This window comes from Syngnathoides biaculeatus, chromosome 12, assembly GCF_019802595.1.
Source record: "Syngnathoides biaculeatus isolate LvHL_M chromosome 12, ASM1980259v1, whole genome shotgun sequence".
NCBI classification, from domain to species: domain Eukaryota; kingdom Metazoa; phylum Chordata; class Actinopteri; order Syngnathiformes; family Syngnathidae; genus Syngnathoides; species Syngnathoides biaculeatus.
The window spans coordinates 19,907,178-19,920,104 of NC_084651.1; the positions used below are offsets into that span (position 1 = coordinate 19,907,178).

The 12,927-nt window shown below is 43.1% G+C and overlaps 1 protein-coding gene across 2 annotated transcripts in view; it reads left to right on the top strand.

The window, feature by feature from the left end:
• LOC133510215 (striatin-like) overlaps positions 1-12,901 on the top strand; it is a 31,786-nt gene extending 18,885 nt beyond the window's left edge. The window contains exons 4-17 of one of the 2 annotated variants that reach the window (XM_061838000.1): positions 2,711-2,789; positions 3,747-3,917; positions 4,193-4,328; positions 4,407-4,569; positions 6,490-6,600; positions 8,009-8,152; positions 8,258-8,394; positions 9,069-9,244; positions 9,509-9,559; positions 9,646-9,767; positions 9,853-10,020; positions 10,106-10,246; positions 10,882-11,070; positions 11,396-12,901. In XM_061838000.1, the coding sequence (XP_061693984.1) occupies positions 2,711-2,789; positions 3,747-3,917; positions 4,193-4,328; positions 4,407-4,569; positions 6,490-6,600; positions 8,009-8,152; positions 8,258-8,394; positions 9,069-9,244; positions 9,509-9,559; positions 9,646-9,767; positions 9,853-10,020; positions 10,106-10,246; positions 10,882-11,070; positions 11,396-11,565 (1,958 nt within the window). In that variant the 3' untranslated portion in view covers positions 11,566-12,901. The remainder of the gene's footprint in view (positions 1-2,710; positions 2,790-3,746; positions 3,918-4,192; positions 4,329-4,406; positions 4,570-6,489; positions 6,601-8,008; positions 8,153-8,257; positions 8,395-9,068; positions 9,245-9,508; positions 9,560-9,645; positions 9,768-9,852; positions 10,021-10,105; positions 10,247-10,881; positions 11,071-11,395) is intronic. The other variant, XM_061838001.1, reaches the window with a different exon arrangement.
• The last annotated feature ends 26 nt before the right edge of the window (positions 12,902-12,927 follow it).

Below are 12,927 nucleotides of genomic sequence, written 5' to 3' on the forward strand. Positions count from 1 at the left end.
TCATAACGTAAGAAAAGATCCGTGTATGAAATGTGTCGATGTGCGCTTCGCCCAGCCAATGATGTATCACTCAGCCTTGTCTCGATAGTGTTCATCGCGTATTGCGGCGGCTTTGAACATACGCCTAAAAGCAGCATGGCTCGGCTCCACCTCCTCCTTATATACCACGGCGCCGAAAATCAGCCACACTGGCTGAGGCGCCGCGTTCGGCGGTCACAGCTTCTGCGAAGGCTGCGCGTCGGGCTTTGCGACAGGGGCGGCTCTGAAGAAGCCAGCCGAGAATGCGTTACTCAGTTGCGTGCGCGCATAAAGTGCCCGGCTTGACTGTGTTGCTCAGTACTGCGGCGTCTGTGAGCACCCCCCTAAAGCAGACCCGCTCGGCTCTGTCATAAGCCACACCAGCCGGCTGCGATGGCGCATCTCTGACATGGAAGTGGATCGGACGGGGATGTGGTTTGGCCGTGATTGCATATCATCTGAATATGGCTCGAAACAATAGTGTAATATTGCCCTGAGGGCTCCAAACAATCGTGTAATATTGCCCCGGTAACTTCACTCGGTTGTGTGGTGTTGTCCTTTTCGAAAAGAGCTTCGGTGTCAGAAGGGGCGTCAGAAAAATCTGAATATCTCTGTTGTTCGGCTTCCATATTAGCAGGCACTGCGCGTTTTCAACGGTGGAAGTGACAGTGACGTCAAGGAAAGTGGACGTGACTGATATGTCGACCACTTGGATGTCGAGGGACACTCAATTGCGCAACTTTGTGCATGGATGACGCACTCTCCACTCACTTTTTTTTTTCGTATAGACATTGAAGTGAATACTGTTATATGTAGTTTTCATTACAATATCTATTTTAGAATGTTTACAGGGATGACAGTCCCACTTTAAATGATTACATTGGTAGAAGGGTGATGAGGATTGAACTACGATGCAAGAGGAAAACCAAAGAGAAGGTTGATAGATGTTGTGAGGGAAGACATGAGGGCAGTTGGTGTTCGTGAGGAAGATGCAGGAGATAGGCACACATGGATAAGGATGACACACTCTGGCGATCCTCAATGGGAGAAGAGTTCTTCTGAGCATTTTCCATTTTCTATTTTTTTATGAGGCTCAACTAAAAAAAAATAGCTCAGAGCACTCTATTATTGTGGCACTAATCTCACTGGATTAAAAACTGCATAATCAAAGCATTTTTCTTCCAGGTCACCAGCTAATTACAGGCCACATACACCAGTCCCAGTCACATTCACACCTATGTAGAATTTAGAGTCTTCACTGAATCTTACATGCACGTTTTTGGAATGTGGAAGGAAACTGAAGTACTTAGAGAAAACCCACATAGGCATCAGGAGAAAATGCAAACTCTACTCAGGAAGGCAGGAGCTGATATTTTATTGCAAAGTCAGTACTGTACTGCAAAGCCAGACGTGTTACCTTCTCACCCAGTGGTGCCCACTTGCATTTCAATTGTTCTTATTTCCATAATTTAGTTGAAAGGTTAAATTCCAAGTAGCACACTAATGAAACTGCAATATTACTTACAACTGTTTCCTCCAGTGTAAACGAGAAATGTTATGTGGTCATATTGTTGGCTTTTTTGATTGGGCCCCTCATGTTCAAGTCCTTCACCATCTTCAAATAATTTTGATGATTCTTCTCCTATTCCCTCATCTACTTTTATGAAGACTGTTCAAAGCTCCCAAGCCGTTGACGTGTTGATGAAGCCAGGAGGTGAGGCAAGAGGTGTTAGGTGGTGGGGGTGTGTGGTGAGGGATGAGGCAAGTGGGAGGTGTTGCTCGTTTGGTGACACAGCTCCCCATCACTCACCTTGCTAAATTTGACATGTGACCCACTATTTCAGCAACTAATTATTTGGCATCACACACACACACACACACACACACACACACCCTACCCCTCTTGGCCACTGTGACACACCTATGTCAGCCTCTTTCAAATGTTATTAACGCCCATGCTAGAGTCCCAGCCAGCTCACAAGTGGAGCGCAAATGTCAATGAATACCACAGTGAGCTTCTAGTCCTATTGTCGTGTTGTTTGAGTGACATACCAAATGTACAGTATGCAGTTCTGGATACAGCAGGCACAAGCAGACCATTGTACTTTTCCTGTGTGGCATAAAACAAAGATCTACCTTTTTCAATATCTTGGCCATATTCAAAGCTGCTTCTTCAGCTTCTCTTTTTTTAAATCAAATTCATCCATCCATCCATTTTGTTCACCGCTTCTCCTCACAAGGGTCACCCTGAACTGGTTGCCAGCCAGTCGCAGGGCACATGGAGACAGACAATAGTCGCACTCACAATCACACCTGGTGGGAATTTAGAGTGTCCAATTAATGTTGCATGTTTTTGGGATGTGGGAGGAAACTGGAGTGCCCGGAGAAAACCCACGCAGGCACGGGGAGAACATGCAAACTCCACGCAGGCGGGACCAGGATTTGAACCCTGGACCTCAGAACTGTGAGGCCAACGCTTTACAGCTGCTCCACCGTGCTGCTCCACCGTGCTCAAATTGATATCCTAAATAATTCTATTGCTAAATTGCATTGGCCCACCGGAGGTAACTGACAGTTGAATATTTGTAGTTGCTAGAAAGCAGTGAAAATGTTGTGATAGGGTTTACCAAGTGGAAATATTGGGCCACACACTCTGTAGAGCTTTGATTTGTGCCCTTCTCTTCTCCTCCAGACGAGACAAATGAGAACGACACTTCTGGATCGCTGAACAATCAGCTGTCCTGGAAACAAGGCCGACAGCTCCTCAGACAGTAAGAACAAATGGTTTTCATATTGTCATAGTAATCTTTTTTGTTTGGGTACAAAATCCACATATGTTATGGAATTTCAACTACCTGACTGTTAGGAATGCTCTCAGTTCTATCTTTGTCATGAAAGGTATAGTTGGTGCATGATGGCTACTTTGTCAGCAGCATGAGACCAATTAAAATATGGGCAGGAGCTCCCTCACATGGGCACCATTAGTCATTACCTCTTCTGTTGTATTTTTTGACATCCTGTTTGTTATATTTTCATGTGGATGTTTTCATAAATATAAAAAAACAAATCTATATATCTGATAAAATATTGTATGAACAAAGTTAGAGGGTCAGAATTCTGTCCCAAGGATGGAAATGGAAAATTCACTTCAACATATTTTGGGTGCTCATAATTTAGGATAATCTCATCAGTCAAGTTTATAAACTTGAGATTTGTTTTATGGAAGTAGCGAATAAATTGTGCCTCCAATGATTAAGAGATTTCAGCTAAAATTCAAATATATATGCAACTTCACCTGTTTTCCCTTCAGTGAAGGGTTGTAGTCTGTTCAATGTTTATGATGTGCTCCCTTAGTGGAAGAAAATGTGGTCGTTCTGTCTAGTCAACACATATAAGCATCTCACATCATGTGCCTCACATGCTGGGCGATCACACAGCCCATATTTATAAATGCTAATTTGATCTGAATCATTTTGCCTAAAATGGTGCTCATCAGATTTGTCTAAATCGACCAAGGACATTAGACAGTATCAAGATGCTCGTTCCTAATCTCTGACTACATCAATGTAGCTGCAGTATTTTTTGCTTGTCAACAACTCTGTTCTGTAAAATAGTGTTTTTATTGCCAAACTGTGAAATCAGGGAGCTGGTCACATCCCCCATTGTCATTGTTCTATTTGGCCTACAACTCGAGGAACCACTTAACCTTTGCATTTGTCGTTTTTTAGGTACCTGCAGGAGGTGGGCTACACAGACACTATTTTAGATGTGAAGTCACAGCGTGTTCGAGCTCTGCTAGGACTTGCCGGTGACGGAAGTGGGAAGACAGTTGAGCGTATAAGTACGGAGCCTTTGGTCAATGGGACAGACACATCAGCAAAGGGCATGGGGACTAGAGTGTAAGTTCCTGGTACTGCCTACTCTGGCTTTTAACTGAGCCCAGCATCTATGAGTATTGCACCAGCCATTACGGTTCATAGTAATTCAATACCTCTCCCTAGCACACAATTCCTCTCATTCCTCATACGTAGCTGCGTTAGACTAATGACATACAACAACATAAAAGTGACCTCAACTAAATAAGTCATATGCACATTACTGACTAATTGTAAATCAAGAAGTTAAACTGTTAATGCAGCTGTGTGTTTATCAACATATTGATGCTTTTTAACAGGAAAGCTGAGGTTTCGGATACCAGCGCTGTAATGGAGGCCTTCAAGTTCATCGAGAATGCAGCAGCGGAATTCAGTGATGAAGATGAGGAAGAGGATAGTGACGGGAAGGACAGGACTAACGTGGAGTCCAGAACGGTAAAATGATAGCCCCCCTTCACCTGCTAAACAGGATATCTTTTGAAATCTAATTTTTTTCCTGAATGTTCCCTCCAGATAATTCGCAAGAAACCATCATCGTCAACGCCGCCAGCCAGTATGGACACTAGCGAGGACCCAGACACAGAAGATGCCCTTAAGGGCTTTGACTTCTTATCAAGTCCTGATGAGATGGACATCTCACCAGAGTGCAGAGGCACAGGGGATGGCACTGACTGGGGTGAGTTTGTTGAAACACGGTGAATAATGAACAAAATGAATACACAGTACAGCTTTTGTAAAACATGAAGAAATTGGTAGTTGTTTCAACTTTCTAAACAAAGTATAAATGTGGTTCGTCTCAGTTTAGTTTTTTTTTTCTAACACTTCATTCATCTGTCTTGTGTACATGAATCATAACCAATGGAGTTGATCTCATATTGTGTGACGTCATGTCCCGTAGGTAGCCCAAGACTGCAATGTGTCTTACATCTTGTGTGTTTAATAAGTCTAATGTTTACATCTCAATGGTCCTCAGACTAAAGCCAGAAACAATTGGGCTCAATATCACACTGAACAGAATCTTTCTAAGTGGCCCTGGGTTGTGCGAGTGTTCTCAATCTATTGGCACTTCACTAGGCTTGAAATCAAAATAATCTTAGTGGCCTTTGAATTTGAAGGGTAGTTTTAAAGCATCTAAATGTAGCATACAGTATGTCAATTTATAATGGTGGACATGAACATGAACATGAACATGAACTGAACAGTCTGGGTCCAGTAGTCGGCAATGTTGACTTTGTCATTTCTGAGCGATATAGCATTGGTGGCTTGGAGGAGGGAGTTCTTGTGGAAATGCAGAGTTAATCCCAACACATTGCAAATTTTTAGTTTGAAGTGACTTAATGTACCGCCTTCTAAATCCTACACGGTAGTTTTTTTTTCTTTAACTCATGGGCGTTCAAAAAGAAAAGAATCCTTTTGTGGCAAGGGTCTTTAACATAGGAAATGCCCAATATCCAATTTATACATTTCACAACAGGTAAAGAATCCTAAACAATCTTTCTCTGAAATGTCAGAGCTCTTTTGAATAGAAGATGCTCATGCATAGTGGGTAAAGAAAGTATTCAGACCCCCTGAAATATTTCACTTTGAAATATTGTAGCCGTTTGCCAAAATCATTTTTCCCCTCATTAATGTACACACAGAGTAGCCCGTATTGACAGAAATAAACAATTGTTGAAATTTTTGCATTCTTATTATAAAAGAAAAAGTGAAATATCACACAGCTTTAAGTATTCAGACTCTTTGCTCGGGATTTAGTAGAGGCACACTTTTGACCTAATTCAAGCATGAGTCTTTTGGGGAATGATACGACAAGTTTTAACCTCCCTGGATTTGGTGATCCTCTGCCCTCCCTCCTGAAAGATCTGCGTAGAATTAAGGCCTAAATGTTATCTTTCTCACCATCTTCGAGTTATTCAGGTGTTCTTTTTTTAAACTCTTTGCAAGTTTTCATGTCTTGCCCTGTGGAGCGAGTTCCATCGAGCCCCTCTGCCATAAAGCCCCGAGTGGTGGAGGGCTGCAGTAATGGTTGACTTTCTAGTACTTTCTCCCGACTGCATCTCTGGTGATGAGGAACAGTGACCTTTAGGTTCTTCTTTACCTCTCTCATCAAGGCTCTTCTCCCCCGATTGCTCAGTTTTGCTGGACAGCCAGCTTTAGATAGGTGTGTGGCTTTTCTAGTCAAGTCAAGTCAAGTTAGAATAATTAAACACACCTGGATTCCAGTGAAGGTGTAGAACCATCTAAAAGATGATCCAAAGAAATAAACAGCACCCGAATTAAATACATGTCACAGCAAAGTGTCCGAATACTTATGGCTGTGTGATATTTCAGTTTTTTTTCATTTTTAATAAATCTGAAAAAAATTCAACAATTCTGTGTTTTCTGGGAAAATGACATAAATGATGCAATATAACATGTAAGGGGGTCTGAATACTTTCCATACCCACTGTAAACATGTGAACTACTAAGAATCTTCCAGAATTGGAGGAAATGGGGAGACATCTCTGTAAATCCTACGCCCTGCCAGGCCTTTTGGGGTTCACCAGTTGGCAGTTCCTCAACAGCCTCTCGGTTTGGTTTTGTCCCCCCTGTGTAGATAAGGACGAGCACGGTCCCATTTCTGAGGCCTGGGACGTGGACCCGAGCTTGATAACCAAACTCAAGGAGCAGTACAGAAAGGAGCGCAAGGGGAAAAAGGGGGTAAAGAGTAAGTCCTGCCAGGTGTCGCTGCCTCCTTTCTTCTCTCTTTGCAGACCCTCAGCCTTTCCTGAGTTCAATCAGAAAGCTCCAATCAAATGCCCTTTACTTGGCTTTGCTCTGACCTATTTTTGTCTGCCATTTCATCCTGAAATGGTTTCTGTCCTCCGTGCTGTACATTCCACATTTGTCCCGTCTTTCGTTTTACTCGTTTGCTGCATGTTTTTCTGTTCCATTCATTTCACATAGATATCACAGCGATATTAAAGGTGGTCCATCTGAGTATGGAGTCATGTTTGTGTCACCACTGCAATCCGCAGTGTTCTCATTAACACCATTGCTGCCATGGTCTGTCAGCTTTAATGCTTGTCTATTGTTGCACCTCTTTGCAATTGTCTTAACTCTGACACAATCACAATTGAGTCCTTCTAGTTCACTTCATTGTGCGGGTTTTTCTAAAGTGTGAATAAAGAAAGTAAGTTGAAGTAAGAAATTAAGGCGAATCGTGTTCTAGCTCTTTTCATTCAATGCCACCTTTATTACTTGTTTTCTTCTTTCAGAAAATGCATTAGTTCGGCTCTTTACTATGAGGCTCAGGACAGAATTAAGTAGATGTGATTTTAAGTTGTAGGTTTAGCTTTAGACAATTGCTTTGTGTGTTGGAATGTTAAAGATAATGTATACTGGATTTTTTTCCCCCACAACATGTCACATGCTTTTAACTTAAAATTGACAAAGTATCAGGAATATCATAATTAACCCACCCAATCTCGTTTTGCTGAAATTAGCCTGTTTTGTGGGAGTCATCCTCTCCTACTTAGGTGAGCGCTTTCCCACCTCCCCCAATATATACTTCAGGGCCATGATGACCAGGGGCGAAGCTGTTGGTGTGAACGTGGCAAGCTTCTTGTGCAAGTAAAAGGGAAGCTTGGATTTGGAAAAAATATCAGAGTAAAAGTAAAAAGTACACAAATGAATTTGTCACAATGTAATTTAGCCCCCTTGTTGCAATCAATGCCTCCCTCACAGACAGATTTTCAGATGTTGGCAGAGCAAAGATTTTCTTGGTTATTTAATTTCGACAGTTGGTTTGATAGGGACTCCTGAGACCCAACTGTCTACATGGAAAGAATTTAAGTCTTTTTTTTAAATCATATGTCTCTATTAACCAAATCTATATCAATTTTTTTTTTTTTTTTTACTCCCACCTGCACAAGTCTACATTTATTGATAAAAGTGGCACATCCGCCTTCATATCTTTTGAAATCAGGAATGTGCTGCCAACTTCCATTCTTATATCTTTTCTGCTTATTTTATTGCCTTTCAACTCTGCGTTTCCTTCCTTGATATTGTTTCCCTTCTTTACACTACATTTTCATTCACGTCTCTTAACATTCCCCATGGGATGCGTTAAACAGGACCCAATCGGTCCAAGCTGCAGGACATGCTGGCCAATCTGAGGGACGCAGAGGATGTGTCCCACATGCAGCTTCCATCCCCCAACCAGTCCCGATCCAACGTGGTGCGCTTCAACGAGCATGACGGCAACCGAACAGATGAAGGTCAGCAAGTCTTGAGTATTTTACTTTCTACATGCCCATTATGCCTTAGCCTGCCTGTAATTGTCTTCCCCATTGTGATGAATCTAGCACTCTGTTTATTTCCAGTGGAGGCGCTAACCTTCCCGCCCACTTCAGGGAAGTCGTTCATTATGGGCTCAGACGAGGCCATGGAGAGTGAGCTGGGCCTGGGAGAGCTGGCCGGGCTCACTGTAGCCAATGAGGCCGACAGCCTGGCGTACGATGTGAGTAGGAGGGAACCAAAGATCCCACAAGGCCATCATTCTGGCCAGAACTATTTCTGAGAATGTTACGATTGAAGCTGAACTTGAAACACACTGACAATGTTTGTCTAATATACAGCAATCACATCATGTATCTGAAATGAGTAAATATCCTAAGTTTGTTTTCTGTCTCAGAGAAGTAGCTTTGATAGCCCATCAGTGGAAACGCTCTAAAAGTTTGTGTTCATGGGCTCAAGAAAATGCCCCTTTGTCACTCAAATGTATGGGAGGTTTTATCCATAGTCTTTCGTTTCTACTCGCTCTTCTCTTTTTTTCTCAACAGGAAAAAATATAGCTACAACAACCACGGCAACCTGCTTTTCCCCTGACAATCGCGGCTTGTCGTTTATGGTTGAGTTGAATAACAGGTGGTGTGTTATTTGCTATGCTATTTGCACAAAAGAACAATAGGGTTCGCATTTTACTGTTGCAGCAAGTTGAGGGTTGTCAGTCAGCGAGTTCCATATGGTCGAGTTCCATCTAGTTTTGTCGCATCGCTTGATGTGCGGTCGCTTTTACACAAGCTTAAAATAAATTCTGTGTTCTTTTTTTTTTTTTTGGTCACTTTATTTTCCCACTGACCTAAACAATGGCAACATACTGTTGAAAGTTCTGACCAGGCTCTCTTTCCTCAGATTGGCAACAATAAGGATGCCATGCGAAAAACCTGGAATCCTAAATTTACACTCCGAAGCCATTTTGACGGGATTCGGGCCCTGACCTTCCACCCCGTGGAGCCCGTCCTGGTCACGGCTTCAGAGGATCACACTCTCAAGATGTGGAATCTCCAAAAGACAACTCCAGCCAAGAAGTAAGAGAACAGGACGTGCTGGACATAAACGCTCTCATATATGTGAAGATGGTTTGTTTCCATTGGCGGGACTTGGTCGTCTGCATGAATTCACAGCACAGCTCTGCCACACCCCTCCGCGCAGTCTGCTGGGAGTCATTTGGAGTAACTGCTTCTGAATCGCTACAACTTGTTAATCTTTATAATGTCATGCAAACGAATGTCACAGAGCACACTTTGGTGTGTAGTGGTCAATGAGTATTTTTTTTTTTTTTTTTTTGTCAGCAGGAGTACGTCTCTAGATGTGGAGCCCATCTACACGTTCAGGGCTCACAGGTACAAACACTGCTTCCAAACAAAAATGATTTTAGTGTTGCTTGAGGGGCAAACGACTTAACAGCTGATCATGCCGGAACCCACAGGGGGGCTGTGTTGAGTGTGGTAATGAGCAGCACGGGGGAGCAATGTTTTAGCGGAGGGGTTGACGGCACCATCCAATGTTGGAACATGCCCAATCCTAACATCGACCCCTATGATTCCTACGGTAATGCAGGCGGCAATTTTGTTAGAAAATGAACGTCTTTGCCAAAATAGCCTTGTGGATTAATTGATTTTGTGGTGTGTGTCAGACTCATCAGTGTTGCGTGGAGAGCTGTGTGGACACACCGACTCGGTTTGGGGACTTGTGTACAGCACCGCACACCAGCGCCTCCTGTCCTGCTCGGCTGACGGAACTGTGAGACTGTGGGACGCCAACAGCACATCCCCCGCCCTCTGCGTATTCAACGAAAATAAAAGTAATCATTCGACGCCCGTAACTGAGGGTTATCCGTACCGACTGTCTGGTTTTATGTAACCCTCGGGCGCTTACGTTTGCATCAGAGCTCGGGATTCCCTCCTCGGTGGACCTGGTGTGCAGTGAACCAGCTCACTTGGTGACTTCCTTCACGAGTGGGGAGATTGGCCTCTTCAACATGGAGACGAGTCAACTTGTCCTCAGCCTGGAGTCCTCTGCGGAGCAAGGTCCGTTTGGAAACTGTATTAATGGACAGCTTGGTCTAGTTTTAAGATAAATGTTGAATTTGTCAACTTGTAAGACCTGCTTTATATTCATTGGATAGCCTGTTGTATTTGTGTCTTTAGTGGTACTTGATATCCCGTTATTAACCAAAGACGGTCTCTTTTTTCAGTACTACTGAATTTCTATCCCACCACTATAGAGTCTTATATTCATAGATATTTTTGTTTGATTTGTGCTAATCTGTGAAATAAAAAGTAGCTGATTTAAATGATTAAAATGCATGCACAGCAGGGAAAGTATGACCCGCTCTGTTTAATTTTGCCCACTGAACATTACCTTATTGAGAGTCCTGTAAATTATTTGAAATATTTACCTTTTTTCCCCCAAAAATAGTTTATTCATTTTTGAAGTTTCAAATATATTTATTGTAAATAAAAACATTCACAGTCTTAGTAAATCAATTCATTTGAATACATAATTGGTTAATTATAATGAAAATAATACTAAGCATTACAATAAAAAGGAGACTTAATTGCCTTTCAGTATATATACTATATGATAAACCATTGAAGGATGTCTAGTGGGAAACAATGTGATGGTTTTTCTAGTTGTAATGCGTGGTGGTGTTGCTCACTAGGCCCTCCCATTCACATCAACAAGATCCTCAGCCACCCCACGCTGCCCATCACCATCACGGCACAGGAGGACAGACACATCAAGTTCTTTGACAACAACACTGGAAAATTGATACACTCAATGGTGGCCCACCTGGATGCCGTCACCAGCTTAGCTGTGGACCCCAATGGATTGTATCTCATGTCGGGCAGTAAGTGTCTAAACTGGGAGCAGTTAACGGAAACACGTAATCACGTTCCGATCAGGCTCACTCTCCGTGACATACTGTATGTATAGTGTGGTGTATTTTTAAATGCCCTGATCCGTGATCTGGAACGTAACCCCCGAGATGGAGGGGGTTTGACTGTACTCAAGTCATGTGACTCTTAATTTGGACCGGATCCCGTAAAAACATTTAATTAAAAAAGAAAAAAAAGAAGAATTGCTTAAAAATTCTGTTCACTGTGTAGCGTCATTTTGGTGTTTTCATGTTCCACTCGATGTTCTGTTGATTCCAACAACCTCTACTTATCCAGGTCACGACTGCTCCATCCGTCTGTGGAACCTGGAGAGTAAAACCTGCATCCAGGAGTTCACGGCTCACCGGAAGAAGTCCGAGGAGTCCATTCATGATGTGGCTTTTCATCCATCGAAATGCTACATCGCCAGCGCAGGGGCAGACGCTCTCGCCAAGGTGTTCGTATGACGCAGTGCGGACTCTTTCCCCGTAGCCCCCTCCCTCGACTCCGCCTCCGCTGATCAGGGACCAATTGAGGTACCGGAGGTGATATAGACCTTCAGGCACGGGTCCAATCCCACCCCACACCGCCCACTGGTTTCCTGTCGGACTGACAGACACTTTAGCTGTAAGCAGGCTGGGGATTGCCACGTGAAGGTCGGGCTGGGAGAATTGTCCTCTTGGCCCAAACCCTGTCATCTAGCATCCAGGCAGGCCTGGATGTGACTGCTCACAGCGCCCTACTGCAACTCAGACTTCACCTCCGCAGTCAGGAGGCTCAGGGCAAGTGTGGAGAAAGTGTGAGGAGTGAAGAAACACGGTTCCAAGCCGCTTTTTTTGCCCCCCGACGTCAGCCCGCATCCCTCAGGCCTTTTCCTCCTCCTTACAAGACCAGATTTTGTGTTGTCAGCTCAGATTTACTTCTCCTTTGCTTCCCGGACTGACTGCGCTTGCTGGCCTTCCTTGGTTTTTCCTTTTTAAAACACTTGTTGACGAATGTGCCTTTGCTTTAAAAGGCCTTGGAAATGTTATTTTAACAAGCCTGTTTTTGGGGGAGTGGGGAGGGAGGGACCAGCAAAAAACAAAAACAAAACAAAAAAAAGCAGATCTGTTTGCCACAGTGTTGCTGATTTTAACATTGGATGTAATATGACAAAAGCTTATAATAAACAAAATATATATTATTCAGTCTTAAAATTAACTGTGCAGTGTGAGTTTGAGTGCTCTTTTTTGATAAATGTATTTGGGGAATCAGTTTTGTGCTTTTCCAGGTAAAGCTGGAAGTGCGACGCAGAGCAGATACACTATACAGTATGATCTGTTTGTTAGAATATTGTACACTTGACGAGTAAGATTAGCATACAAACGTTTGTGTCTAAACTACACCATTTGGTTCCTCTATTACAATTCAAAGATGGTTATTGATGTCCATTTTAGGAATAACTAATTGATTTTAGCCAGTTTGCTCTTGTTCCAATTGAATGGCTTGTACTGTTTGTAGTCCCCTCCCCCCACCGGACATGCTTGATTACGTGATGTGTCGGTCCACATATTGACAGTAGTCCAGTGTTTAGCAGGAGCTTAGTGCAGTACTCTAGGTCTCTCTCTGAAATAACATGTTCACCATCTAACACAGAGTGAGGTGACATTTCCTGGAATTTCTAATCCTACTGTAAACTGTGAGGAGACGATCCTAAAGTTGGAATCAAATGAAATGAGTGCAGCGTCCGACGAGCCATTTTCTCAGTCACTGGTTTGTAAATCGAAGCAATGTTCAGAATAAAAACCTGCTGTAAACTGTTAACTCGGCTCTGATGTGTGTCATTTTCC